This window comes from Mastacembelus armatus, chromosome 18 (genome assembly GCF_900324485.2).
Source record: "Mastacembelus armatus chromosome 18, fMasArm1.2, whole genome shotgun sequence".
NCBI lineage: Eukaryota > Metazoa > Chordata > Actinopteri > Synbranchiformes > Mastacembelidae > Mastacembelus > Mastacembelus armatus.
In genome coordinates, this window is record NC_046650.1 from 13,344,520 (window position 1) to 13,357,946 (window position 13,427).

The following is a 13,427-nucleotide window of genomic DNA, read 5'->3' on the forward strand; positions in this document are numbered from 1 at the left end:
CAGAAAATATTGCAGGAATGTGTCAGTGACTAAAATAACACTCGGCTGGTTCATGAGGTGATTGGTGATGGGCACTGATTTTCCACAGTCGCTGTTCTGGCACTTGATAAAACTTGATAACGCCCAGCTGACGGTGCATCCCACCCCCCACCCCACCCTGCCCCAAACCCCTCCCTCCATCCCTCCATCTATCCACCCCTCCCTCCCTGCCTGCCTCACACGGAGATGGCAAGAGAAGTTTGCCTGCGGCGCAGTCTCCTCAACATTTACTGTGTTTCATTTGGAGAACAGCAATAAGAGCCTCCGGAGAAGCTTTCCAGGGAATGCTGCGGGATATCTGACAGCCACAGAAACCACGCTCACAGCTGACTTTTCTCTTTTTTTTAGAAAAAGAGCCGATATCTTCACGCGTCAGATTGATGTGGCCAAACTAGTGGGAAGGACAGCGGCCGCGCGCGGACTGTTGTCTGTCGGACGGTGCTTTTTCCCATTTGTGGGTCCTGGAGGAGAAAAGAGCAGAGCGCAAGACAAACGACAAGGAGGAAGAACAAAGACAGTCTCAGTGAAAGTGCCGAAGAGTCCGACTCAGAATGAATAACAACAAAATCGAGAAGGAAAACGAGCAGAGTGAATTCACCAACCACGAAGAAGAGGTACGTGTCCTCGCGCAACCACCCACCTGGTCTCAGTTTCAGCAGGTCCCTCCTTGACCCGTAACATAAAGCTGCTGTTCAGACGCGTCCACACTCACCTGTTCTGTCCCTATAATGTGTTTGTTTCTGTTTAGGTGTCATCCTTTGTGCTGTTGCAGCTTTTTCTAACCACTTTCTACATTTTAGAAGTTGCCAGTTTTGGTGTTGTGGTATTAGAGTGCGTGGGTCACTCAGAACAGATATTATGGACTTTTTTTAAAATCAAACTAAATTCTGCACCTGCCACCTGGTCTGTCTTCAGTTTTCAGCCCACAGCCCTTATTTCTGTCTTCAGTTTAATATTTGTAACCTGAGTCCAGCCACCTCACTGTACAGTGAGGCTCAGCACAGACTGAGTCCTTACAAGAATAACGTGAAGAACCAGGGTCTGATGCCTGATGGAGCACTAATAAGTGTTTCCTGATGACCTCTGAAGCCAGGACTATTTTAAAGATAATGATAAGTTACTTTAACAGCACACTGAAGTGTTGCCAGTCCTGCCTTACTGTGCCATGAAGCCAGACTTCACACAACACTGAAAAGCAGTAGTAAAGGGAATACTGAGCCAGGGTGAATTAGTTTTCACTGAAGCCGAGGGAGCAATTGAAGTTCAAACAACTGCTGCTGCAACATGTAGGCAAGAACTCTTTGTAATCCAGGCCTGCTGCATTATAGCTGAGCAAGAGCAGCTCTGAGAAATAAGTCTTAATATCGTCTTAATGCACCAGAATCATGTTGTTTGTCCAAAAAAATGTGAAACAGCCACTTTAACTTTTGGGGAAATGTGTTTTCTTGTGCTGGATAAAAGTCCATTTTCTTCCTCTTCTCAGTAAACGTTGCACAATCTGGACGCGTAATGTCTCCTCCTTGGTAAATAAGTACTGTAGTGCTTCTTGTGTGGGGTGATTTTCTTTGGCACAGAAATATCTCTGTTCAAACGACAAAAGTTGTTATTGCAGCGCCCCACACACGAACCAGCCAAGTGATGCAAGAAAGGTAGATCAGATTATATCAGATATTTCTCTTGGAGCAGTTGGGCCAAGGCTCGGTCCACTGTTCATCACTTTGGAACTGAATAGCAAAAACATGCCCTGCCTGATGTAACACCATATTTGGTCCAGTGCTGAGGTTACTGTGGAATCAGGGAGTTACAGTAACACCACAAACATGAGACAAAGCTTAAAAAAAAAAAAAAAAAGACTTCCTGGAAACCTAAAGGAGGGTTTTTGTTTAAGGCTCCACTCACCTTGTGACCTTGTTCATATACACAATATAGTACTGCTGTAGTGATGTTTTAGAGCCTGTCAAACCAGTACGTGGCTCTGGGGCTGTATCTGATGTTTACTGTCATTGCAGTTATTTGTTTTCAGTGACTTCTTTACCATTTTAGCCTATAAAAGGCTAATTCTTATAATTAATCAGCCTTTTAATAGAAAATAATTTATTTTAGGCAACTGTTTTTGTAATTGATTGTTTTGGTCATTTTTTTGGGGGAACTGATGAAGCAAACACTTGATTTATTTAAAAAAAATAACCAGCAGATTAGTCCAAAATTGAATTTGTTGTTAGTCAATTTGTAGCCATCCTGTATTTGATAAATAAATCTCTAGTAAAAATGTTTGCAATCCTATGATGTCCACAGGAAGAGGGACTAGACCAGCCGCGTCTCTTGCATTGTGTAAAAGCCAGACATCGAGACAGAGAAGAGTAATGGCCAGAGAATCTAATGGTTGAGGAAATGTTTGGAAGCCATCCAGGCTGAATTTACTGAGCTGAATTAATGTAAGGTTAGACAGCACTGCTTCATCTTTGGCGTAATGATTTGTGTTGCATGCAGGGGAGCAGTGAGCTCTGTGTAGACTGTGCTCCAACATATATGAGCAGGCTTGGATAAGTGTGGATATTCACAGAGAAACACGCAGGACTAAGAATAATGTGACTCGTTCCTGAGGTTGGTTTGCACTTTTTCTGCATGATTCACGAACACTGGAGTTTAGTGTTACTGCTCATAAAAGCAGCGTTTAATTTAAGCTGAATCATTGATGATGAGTTGACTAAGATATTGTTGTCAGCTTTTCTTGTTATCAAAAGCAGTACATGTAAAATGCTAAACAGCTTTGTGTTTAAACACTAAAGTTACTATAAACTGTTAATATAAACTATGTGAGCCAAAGTTTAACAACCTTCTCTGGTGTGACTCTCACGTGCTGAACAGCAGCAGCATCCCCCCTTCTTCTTGAAGTATGTGAATCACTGATTCGCACCAGTACAGCTCCGTAGCGAGCTTGGCTTCTCGTGCCTGCTTCATTGCTCAACCTCACACACCATCAGTGTACACTAAAGCCTGACGATGCTTAATGTTTATCTTCTGTGGAGCAGTGCTCACCAAACATGGTGTTGTTGCAGAAAAGGTATGCAGGTTTAAGCTCCGGCAGCATCTAATCTCGTCTGCTGGTTTGATAAGCTTAATTATCAGGTGTTCTGGATGCTTTCACGTACTGTGACACTCAGCAGCTACTGATGTAGTCGAGGTGACATGCAGCCTCTTTCACTTGGTGGATGTTTAAGACACGTTTCAACCAGCTGTTGTTTCCAGGCCTTGTATGGATAAGAGGCTTTGGGTAGATCTGAAAGTGACCTGAAGATGGTTCATAATGTGACGTACATACTTGAAGGCAGAACTAAGAGACAAACCTTCACCAGAAATTGTTCACATTAAAATTTTATTTTCTTCATGTTTTCTCCAAAACGATTGGTCAAATAATTGATAGGCTGTTAGCCGATTAATGAAAAAATGAAAAAATGATCTATGTTAATAATGAGTTCATTGTTTAAGCAAATATTCAAGCAAATGTAGCAGTTCCAGCTCCTGTGAAGTTGTTTGTTCCTGACCTTAGGCCATAGACATTCTCCATTTTCTAGACCAAACAATTAATCAAGAACATAATCAGAAGATGAATAATTAGTTGCAGCCCAAATTTTAATTATTGATTAACCATGTAAGTAATTTATCAAGTAAACACTGCCAAAGATTTGTGCCTTCCAGGTTCTCAAACAGTAAAGTTTGCTGCTTTTCTCTGTGTTATATCACTCTGAACTGAATATCTCAATGTTGCAGTGGCCACTGGGAAATTGAGATGTTCAATTTTAACTGCTTTCTTACATTTCAGAGACAAACCAGTCAGTTCAATTTAAAGATTTTCATTTTAACAGATAGTACGCAGTGAAAGGTGAGGACATGTAGTACAGATGTGAGTATATGGAGTACATCATAGATTACCAAGTCACCTGGATAAGCTTGATCTTCATCCTCTTTCCATCTAGCTACCAAGTCTATTTGCAGGATGAAGATATCCTCTATTTGAAATCTGTTTGCAATAAAACAGTCTTTCCTACATTAGTCTAGATTAGACCTTTGTAGATTCTAGTTCCTGGCTGAGGGTAAACATGTAAGTGGATCTTTACGAGCCCCTGAAAAGAAACAGAGTATCACTCAAGCAGAGTTCAGCAAATGCGACCGATCTCCCTGGGGTATAATTATATTGTGTTTGTATTTGTGCTTGGCCTGCTTTGGGTATCCATCAGGTCCCCTTCAAATAGCAGGTCATGTGGCCAGTGTGACCTTTTCCATGAAGAGATGTAGGTGGTGAGCTACGCTACTGGTGAAGCCTTGGAGGCCACGTCGGTCTGCAGCACAGTGGTGTGGGCATGCATGTGATCCGTACGTGTGCATGTATCTATGAAAAGGGCACGCAGATATATTAATGCTCTGTGACATGAAACGTTATCAGAGGGGAGCTTAGAGGTTAAGGTGGCCATGATCGGGCAGACGAGAGAACGTGCAAAGACCCTCTCTGGATTGTTGAAGGCTGTATCGGCAGAGATTTACTGTAAATTGAGACACTGCCCTCAAACCACACAGATATTTTATGAAATATACCTTCATAAAGACAAAAAAATGCTCACGCAATGAGTAAAAGCTGACTCCATTTACCCGTCCGATAGGCTGGTGTTTATTTCTAAAAGCAGTGGGGGAATAGCCATCTTATCTTAGCCATTTGTCAGCTGTGTGACAAGTGATATTTGAAAAGACAACAACAAGGCTTGGTGTCAGGAATGGCTGGCAAAAAAAGTCTGTGTTGAAGAAATGTACTTGATTTTCAAATGAGTAAATCTAAAGAACTGTTGGGAGTGACCTGAGTGTGGAGAGCAGCTCTTACATGCTCCTGCTTTCCTTAAAAGGCCGCTGTTGTCAACTTTAAGTTTGCTTTGTAATTAATGATACCCAGCTTGTGCCTTGACAGTGTCAGCCATCTTGTCTTGCTTTGTCATACTGTATTTATGTGCTTGTTCTGTCACCTCCACTTAATATTGCTTACTCACAAGCTATAATTATCCACCTTACAGTATTTCATCTCTTTACGCCTTCTCTCTCTCTCCTGTATGTTCTGCACACTTTTTCAGTCAATTGCTCTGTAATTCATTTAATTTCTCTAACCTCCTCACCCACCTCCTCCTCCTCTCCTGCTCCCTGTCTCCACTTTTATCTCCCTTCCTCTTTGTTTCCTTCCCTCCCTTCTTTCTCATGTAACACCCTTCTCTTTCTTCTCTCTCCCTTTATCTTGTTCTCTCACCATTTCCTCCCTCTTTCCCTCCCTCCACCCTGGTACTGTTTATAATTTGCAACTCTTCTTCTCTTTCCAACTCCTCCCCTTCGTTTTCATCCTGCCGTCTCTCTCGGGCCGATTTTTACTCCCTGCACACAGTCCTTATCCCTTATCGGTCCATATGTTGAAAGCGTGACCCTGAGATCTCTGAGCAAAAGACCATTTATGGTCATAGGAAGAACCCTTAAGACACAAGTGAGCCAGGCAGAACGGTAACAGGAAGAAACTTGTCTGTCTGACTGTCCAGCTGTGTGCCAGCAGCCTTTTGGCTGACCATCCAAGGTCAATTCTGGCTAGATTAGCCTGTAAAGGTGGAACCAAACTAACTAGAAAAGTCTGTAGACTGGCCTTGACTGAGCCGCTCAGGTTAGGGCTTGTTGCTTGTTATGTTGTAATGTTTGTCATGAAAGGATTAGACAAAATATAGTTTTATATCTGGTCCTGCTACTTTTCTGTCTTATATCATTGCAAATTATTGACACCTGGGATTTGGAAACATTCATTTATTTGATTAAAACAATAATAATAATAGATAAACAGATTACAAAATTCTATTATTTGTTTTCCCTGTGTTTTCAGTGTGTAATGGTTATCACTACCACCAGGGAACAGCTGCACTGTCACATAAAAGGAGCAGCAGGTTTAGATTTCTTCATGGAGACTTTAACCCTCTGCTCACCCAACCTCAAAACCAAACAGTTTAAGGTGTTCACTCGAACAAGAAACAACAAAGAGCCCAGGAAAGGCAGACGACGACTTGGATGGTTAGTTCATGATAATAAGCTCTTTGGAATGTTAAGTCCATTCATCAAAAGCCATCAGATAAGAGAAGAGAGGAAGAGCACAAACTAGTATGAAAGGTTTTAATGAACTCTTAAGTTGACAGTCAAGGAGCCAAACTGATGCGTAGCTGACAGACTGTGAATGGCTTGTTCTTCTTCTCCACACATCATCCAAATGGCACCTTCAGACCTTTTAGTTGAGGTCAAAAATGGCTAATGGGAGAGAAACGGCACATATGTGTCATTACACAAGTGCATTTTTTGTTCAGGTTAGATTTAAAACAAGGGAAACCGTTATGAAGAGAGGAAGAAAAGGGTCTCAGCACAAGAGATGGAAAAAAAACACAGTGAAGTGGGTTCTTACTTGCTTTTCCCAGGTCATTTGTTTTAAATGTCTTTTAAAGGTTAACCAGTTGGAACATTTACAGAGCCTTGCTGAGCTGTAATTGTTGGTCAAAAGCTCTTCTAGAAATAGAGAGAGAAAAACAAAGAAATTTATTTCTCAGAGATCAGTCGGGACTTTTGGAGTGTGCTTAACCTCACAGTTGACCCCTGACCCACACAGGATCCTGGGCCTAGCCTGTGATCTCTGACCCTGAATGTGAAACTTGACCTGATGAACCCTGGTGGTAAAGAGACAAACAGAGTCATCCATTTATGGTTGTTTGACACCTCTCAGGCCTGCAGTCTGTCACTCTTCACATTCTTGACATGGAGGATGAAGAAAAAATGTAGTGATAATGATGGAGAGCGATGCCAACACAGAGCAGTGACAACCCAGATAGCAAAGGAGTGTGGGAGTCTGTCAGTTGGACTCTTTTTTAATATCGCAGCACTCAACTGATGCAAGAAAACTCAACTAGCCCTGAGCTCACTCGGGCTTATGGGCAGACTTTGATTTTAGCTCGGTCACAGTGAACAGAGACTTGCGTGGATTTGAAAGCAACTGATGTGGATGTGCAGTGAAGGATTTCTTCAGAGGTTTTTTTTTTTTTTTTTTTTGATTTCATATGCTGGTAATCGCAGAGTCGTTGCATGCACAAATACTACAATAGACCATTGTACTGTGTCTTTGGAGGCTTCAAGGTTAGAGTTGTGTCCTGCCACATCTGGCTCGGAGGACCTTTGTCCGTTAACTTGGCTGTGGAACACAAACACGCACGGAGGGGGAAAGAAACACATGGTAATCGTCTCACATCATGCCAAGGTCATGTCCCTTATTTCAGCTGGACTGGACAATCAAACAAAAAACAGTCAAAGTCAGTGTATCTGACAACGTGTGGCAGATATAATGAGGCATTTCAGGCAATAGGTATAAAAAATGTAATATTTTGAAATAAAAGCCGGTGAACAATAAGAATATTGTAGGTTGGTAAACATCCATATCAAAATCTGGGTGGATTTTGATATGGTCACTTTTATTTTATTTACAAAATGATGTGGTTTAGTAATGCCACTTTGCTCTCAGTAGGGAAGAACTGATCAATTATTTGATTAGTTGATTGACAGATCTATTTTGATAATTAAAAGTTCGTCATTTTCAAGCAGTGATCTATGACTGTAGACTGAATTGGATCATTGGGTTTTGGTTGGATACAGAAAATTATGATGAGCATATTCTCATATTGAGAGAATAATAAAGATCAATTGATAGTTGTTGGTTACAGAGCTTCTTCCCAAATTTCATCAAATACTTCTGTGAGCACGATGTTCTAACAATAGAAACCAAAACAAACTAATAAAAACAAGATTCAAGTGGTGATAAACCAGTTATCACTTAAGATCGTATCCTTTGAGCTCTGTTGTGGGTGCAGACCTCTCAGCCCTTCTCCTCCAACCTCGGGTGGCACCAGAAAACCTGCAAGGTGCCATGATAAGAGTATCAATAGGGTGATGACCTCACCCAGAGCTTGTGGATTCAGGGATCGCTGATAAGAGGTGCATTGATCCCCTGGGACTTGCTGCAGAAGTGGCCTTAATAGGATCTGATGTCTTTGGCCTGGGGCACCACTCTCTGCTGTGCTCTGCTAAGGCGTTGCCAGGGAACTGCACTGGTACGCAGGCTGTGAAGTACTCAGCTGGCTTGTGGTAGGTAGGGACTGCTGTTTTTCATAGAAGCCTGCATGCATGTTGGTGTGGGAGCACGCCATAAATGGTCAATGATTCAAAGGCCTGTACCAGGACACTCCGAACTATGGAAATGTAGGTATGTGACTCAGGAGGAACCAATAAAACAATGCCCCTAAAACCCAATAAAAAGTGGCAGGAGGTTTATCTTTGTTTTTACGAATCTGTAGAATCTGCTCAACCTTCAGTTTAGTTTACTACATCATGAAACTTTGATTTCTCACTTCACCTTGTGGCAATGTGCTTGTAATGCTTTGCCTTTTCAAGCTAGTCTCAAAGCAGCATAAATAAACACTGATACTGTAATCAACAGCAGATGTCTGCAGGAGAGAGCTGTTGACACATTTGCCTGTGAATCATCTTGTATCCAGGGTGTGTAGTCAGCTCCACACCGGACACACGGCGAAACGATCATATATCACAACAGCTTACGTCAGGAAGTCTCAGGAATGAGGTCCAACACAGCCAAGAATGTCCCATTGTTCTGACTGTGTAGAGGATTTGTTGTTGTGTGTGTTTTGTCTGAACTTGTGCAGCAGCATGTTTAGCTCTCAGGTGTCTATGAGCCTCGTGACTAGAGATGGGAATTAAATCAAAGATCTTATAACTTGGCAAGAGAGCGTTAGATGATGAAGATTTTTGAACACTGATATGTGCAGCAGTCTCCTAGTTAAAAATGCTGCAGTCTATGTGACGTGTCAGCAGACCCTGTATTAGAGCTGATATATTTGCTTATAGAAATTCAGATCGGTTCAGTTTTTACTTTTATCCACATGAAGTGAAGAAAGACTTAAAAGTGAAATATAAATCTGCCAACTAAAGAGCAGCATTAGATCTTTTGCCTCTGATGTTTTTTGGCATCTTTTTGTGGGCATGTGCATCATCAACCAGAGTTATGTCCATGTTGACTGTGAAAGCAAAACTCAGAATAAAATCAGAGCCAGGTCCTGATTTCAGACACAAAGCTGTGGTGTCTTTTTTTTTTTTTTTTTAACTTTCTGCTTATAAACCTTGGATTTTTAGTTTCAGCACATTTGTTTTATCAGCTGTCAGTGACTGCCCTCGTTCTCGTCTGATTGATTTGATCCTGTTTTGACTCTTTGTTCTAATGTAACTCCTTTTAAGGAGACCCTCAGTAGAGTTTATTTAAACAGATCTGCCTGAGACAGAGCACAGCTCAATTCAAATAAGATAAGATAAGAGTGAAGGTGAGAAAGTTGTCGGGGTGAGATTTTTTGGGCTGTATGGCTGGTTTTGGCACTTGCCAGCTATTGCTCTCCCAGTTGCTAAGCTTCTTTGTTTGTGTGTTGCTTTGCCTTTGGCATCAGTGGTACATATCAGGTTACATGTGGGAATGAGGTGTAGTGTTAGTTCAGCAGTTCCTTTGTCCCCTGAGTTGTGAATCCACTACCTAATGAATCTGGGAGCTTTGAATCTACTCTATGTAACTGCATACCTACGGTTTTATTTTAAATTCAGCCTTAAATAGAATCAGATTAATGAATAAATAATTAAATTACACATCCAATTCCACTATTATGGTATTGATGTTAGGGAGTAGGGTGGAGCATTTGGAAATCGGTTTGATGCATGCATTATGGTTTGATTTTGATGTCTCTGGTGCACTTAAGCAATTATTTTCCCATTTAAGCCAACTACAATTAGGTGATAATTCCAGGAAGGTGTGATTAGTGCCAGTTTAGACTGTCAAGCATATTAAATTCATCTATGATTTTATGTCTCCAGTTGTCTTAGCACCACTATATTGAAAAAAGGGAAGATTTGTAACTCATTGTTTTGTAAAATGTAAGAGGCTAAATGCAAAAACAAAGCAGCTGTGTTAACAGGAGACACATGTTGTAGTTTATAGTTAGAAAATATCTGTCTTAACAGCTATTTCCTGGACTCACCCTTTAGGAAGGACGGACACAGCTACAATTACATATAACTAATAGAATTTTCCTGTTTCATTGCCTCCAAAATGTAATCAGATCTGCATTCATGAGCTGTGACAAGATGCCGCAGCACCTGTGTCTGATAGTGCTGCTATCTGTGTTTGCTAAATGTTGCTGTCGGTGCTAATGTGTCTGCCTATGTTTGCATTGCTGCTTACACTCAAACCTTTTTGGACATGGCAGCCAAAGAGTGGATCATGTAATTTAAAGAGTGACACTGACAACTCAACTGGTCAGTACTGAAACACTGTCCCCTGAAAGAACCCACAGCATTGTAACCCCAACCCCTAACCCTCTAATTAGCCTTACCCATAATACACCATGATACTGTATTCATCTTCCTCTCTATCAACACAAAATAAACAAAATAACATAATAATGTTCTTGCCTTAAATGCATATTTACAGTCACTCTCATGTTACTCCCCATGTGGTTTTCCACATTCTCAGACTCAGTATGGACCACAACAATCACATTTTTCTTTAGTATCTCTTAGATAACATATACATTGTAATTCCCCAGCAGCTCCATCTTAAGTTGCAAGTTCAAAAGTTCAAATGTAAAACTGAGGCTAGTGCTACAAGGGAGGATTTTCATAAAACACTGCAGGCTGTAGATTACACGGACGAACACAGTACACTTACTGTAGAAAGGTATGATAGGGTGTGTGAGCATGTTTGCTGAACTGAAAGACATCCCTGTCAGTATTTGAAAAGTCTATCTTTAAGTGTATGGCCAACCCAGGGAACTATTTAACTAATGTTCTGTGTCATTTTCCTCATAACCTAATTTGTTACTGTCAGGTATTCAAGGTAGCTATTTATAACTAGTGGAAGTTCATGAAAAATACATGATCTCTTTCTTGTCTTCCTCAGGTTCGAACGCTATTTGTCAGCGGGCTACCATTGGATATTAAGCCACGGGAGCTCTATCTCCTGTTCAGACCATTTAAGGTATGTTTGTATGTTTTAAACTGATGGGCTGCTGCTATTCTTAGCGGATTTCTTTCCAACAGTCAATGAGACCTCCATTAATGGTGATGAAATAAACTGCAATGGAAACTCTCCCGCAAGGTTCAAGTGCCTGTGTTCCTAAAGCTGAGGTTCAATCACATCTTGATCCCAGGGAAGCTTATGTGTGTGTGTGTGTCTCATGGAAAAACTGCACGCTGCCTACAATGCAAAACAAAACTGTTTGCTTCACCTAAGAAACTTCACTTTGTCACAGCACAATGAGTCCTTGAGTTTAGCTCAGGTGGATACCTGCAGAAATGTAGGCTTTTTGGGCTGTTGCCCTAGAATAATGTGTTTTAATGGTACAGCAGCAGCACAGTTAAAGTGAATAATAGGACGATTGCTATGCATGTAATCCCGCCGTTAGATAATGCTCATGGTATGTGCTCTGAGTAAATGGTTTCAGTCATGAGTGTTGAAAGCACTAAATCTTGATTAATCAGGTAAGACAACAACCCAGTGCATATGGTCTTCATAAGAACTCCATGCCCCATGAAACAACCTAGCTGAGTTGGTTGTGATCATGCAAGTTTTCACTAAATGTTAGTGTTAATTCAGTTGGAAAATTTTGGCACAGCATAATCGTTTTTTTTTTATTCACAATAATCCCTCATGTCCTGTTCTATATATCAAATGCATCTGATTTTATCAGCTTCTTTTTCACTTTTTTTTTTTTTTTTTTTTTTTTGCTTTCAGGGCTATGAAGGCTCCTTGATAAAACTAACTTCTAAACAGGTATGTTACAAGACACACTGGATCCCTACATATCCAAAGACTAATGAGTGAAGCCATCTGTCAGTCTCTCATCATGCCATTACACAAGTGCTTGCTCATCAACACCCTGAATGTTTTATGTTCCTCTTTTGTTCTGTTTTTCTCCCTCTTGGTGTTATCAGCATGTTGACTATGACAGAGTACACCTTTTGTCAGGAAGTACCAGGAATAGAAAAAAAAAAAAAAAATGGTTTACCTGGGGCGAGGAAAGGGAAAAATGTTGTACCAACTTGCCTTTGGCAGACAGATACTATGCTTTTAGTCACAGACAGTCAACCCTGGTGGGATGTGTGGGGATGGGAAGGGAGACGGGGAAAGAATTTTGAGTTGTCAAAGCAAGCGTTTTGACAAGAGCAGTACTGATGGTTGAGTTTTGCCTCGAGGGGCGCAGGACTGAAAATGAGCTCAGCTGGCAGGTGTCCACATCCAGAGTTAAGCAATTGAGCTTCATGTCAGTGTACTTATTACCACGTCACACTGTTTCCCATAAAGACAGACATTCTCATTAGAAGGGTTTAGAGTGATTTAGACTGAATGTGCCGAGTATGATACCTGTATAACTAAGAATAAAGGATTCTGGTAGTGATATGTCTTCAGAAACAAGTCAAATCTCATTGCATTGCTTTGGGACTTTCCCTTTTTTTGGTTTGTTACAAACTTTCAAAAGGCAGCTGGCTGTTCCTGTTTTTATATTTTAATACATTTATGTCAAAGTTCTCTTAAGGTTTGTTATATTAGAAATATTTTTTCTTTGGAAATTAATCTGCTAATTATTTTCATAATTGGTTGATTTATTTTTAAAACCCAATATGTAATAATTTAAAACAGAAAAGCTGCAAGTCCTCTCCGCAGGCCACTACACTGCTGGGTCTGGGTCCAGGTGCAGCACAGCACTGAACTGGCTGGAAAAGGTCTTCCAGGGAGGGCAGTAAAATACTGCTTTTCAGCTTGCTGTTAAGAAGCTCTTTAAATATTTATGAAAATATGTTCTTACTTTTTAGTGCAATATAAGAAATAAGAGATAAGACAGAGTGAAAGGGTCACAGCATACATGTATCTGTAGATGGGGGAGAACTAATAGGTTGTGATATAGAAGGGAAAAAGATAAATGGACTAGGATGAATGGAGAGGAACAGAAAAAAAACTTATTAACCGATTAATTGACTAATCAGTTATAGTTGGGGCTGAAGCTCTGAGGCTAAAAGCAACACTAGTCTTTATATAATCTGCACTATCCACAGTATTTCCTAGAAAATTTAGAAAAAGTGGTGAGTGTATGTTTGGCTCCTTTGGTTTTGCCTGTTTAATGAGTATGTGAGACTCTGTGCACTTTGGCCTCTCTTTGCAGACCACCTTGCTCTGTAGTGTTATAACTGTAAACTCCTACACGCAAACGGATGCTTGTGTTCAGTTAGGT

General features: G+C 40.8%; 1 protein-coding gene across 8 annotated transcripts in view; it reads left to right on the forward strand.

Moving 5' to 3' along the window:
• Positions 1 to 204: 204 nt before the first annotated feature.
• LOC113136759 (RNA-binding protein with multiple splicing) overlaps positions 205 to 13,427 on the forward strand; it is a 30,343-nt gene continuing 17,120 nt past the window's right edge. For all 8 annotated transcript variants that reach the window (XR_003296292.1, XR_003296293.1, XR_003296290.1 and 5 more), the window contains exons 1-3: positions 205 to 653; positions 11,099 to 11,176; positions 11,933 to 11,971. Coding sequence is in view for 4 of the 8 variants with exons in the window: in XM_026317828.2 (XP_026173613.1) it covers positions 591 to 653; positions 11,099 to 11,176; positions 11,933 to 11,971 (180 nt within the window). In the remaining 4 variants the exon portion in view is untranslated. The remainder of the gene's footprint in view (positions 654 to 11,098; positions 11,177 to 11,932; positions 11,972 to 13,427) is intronic.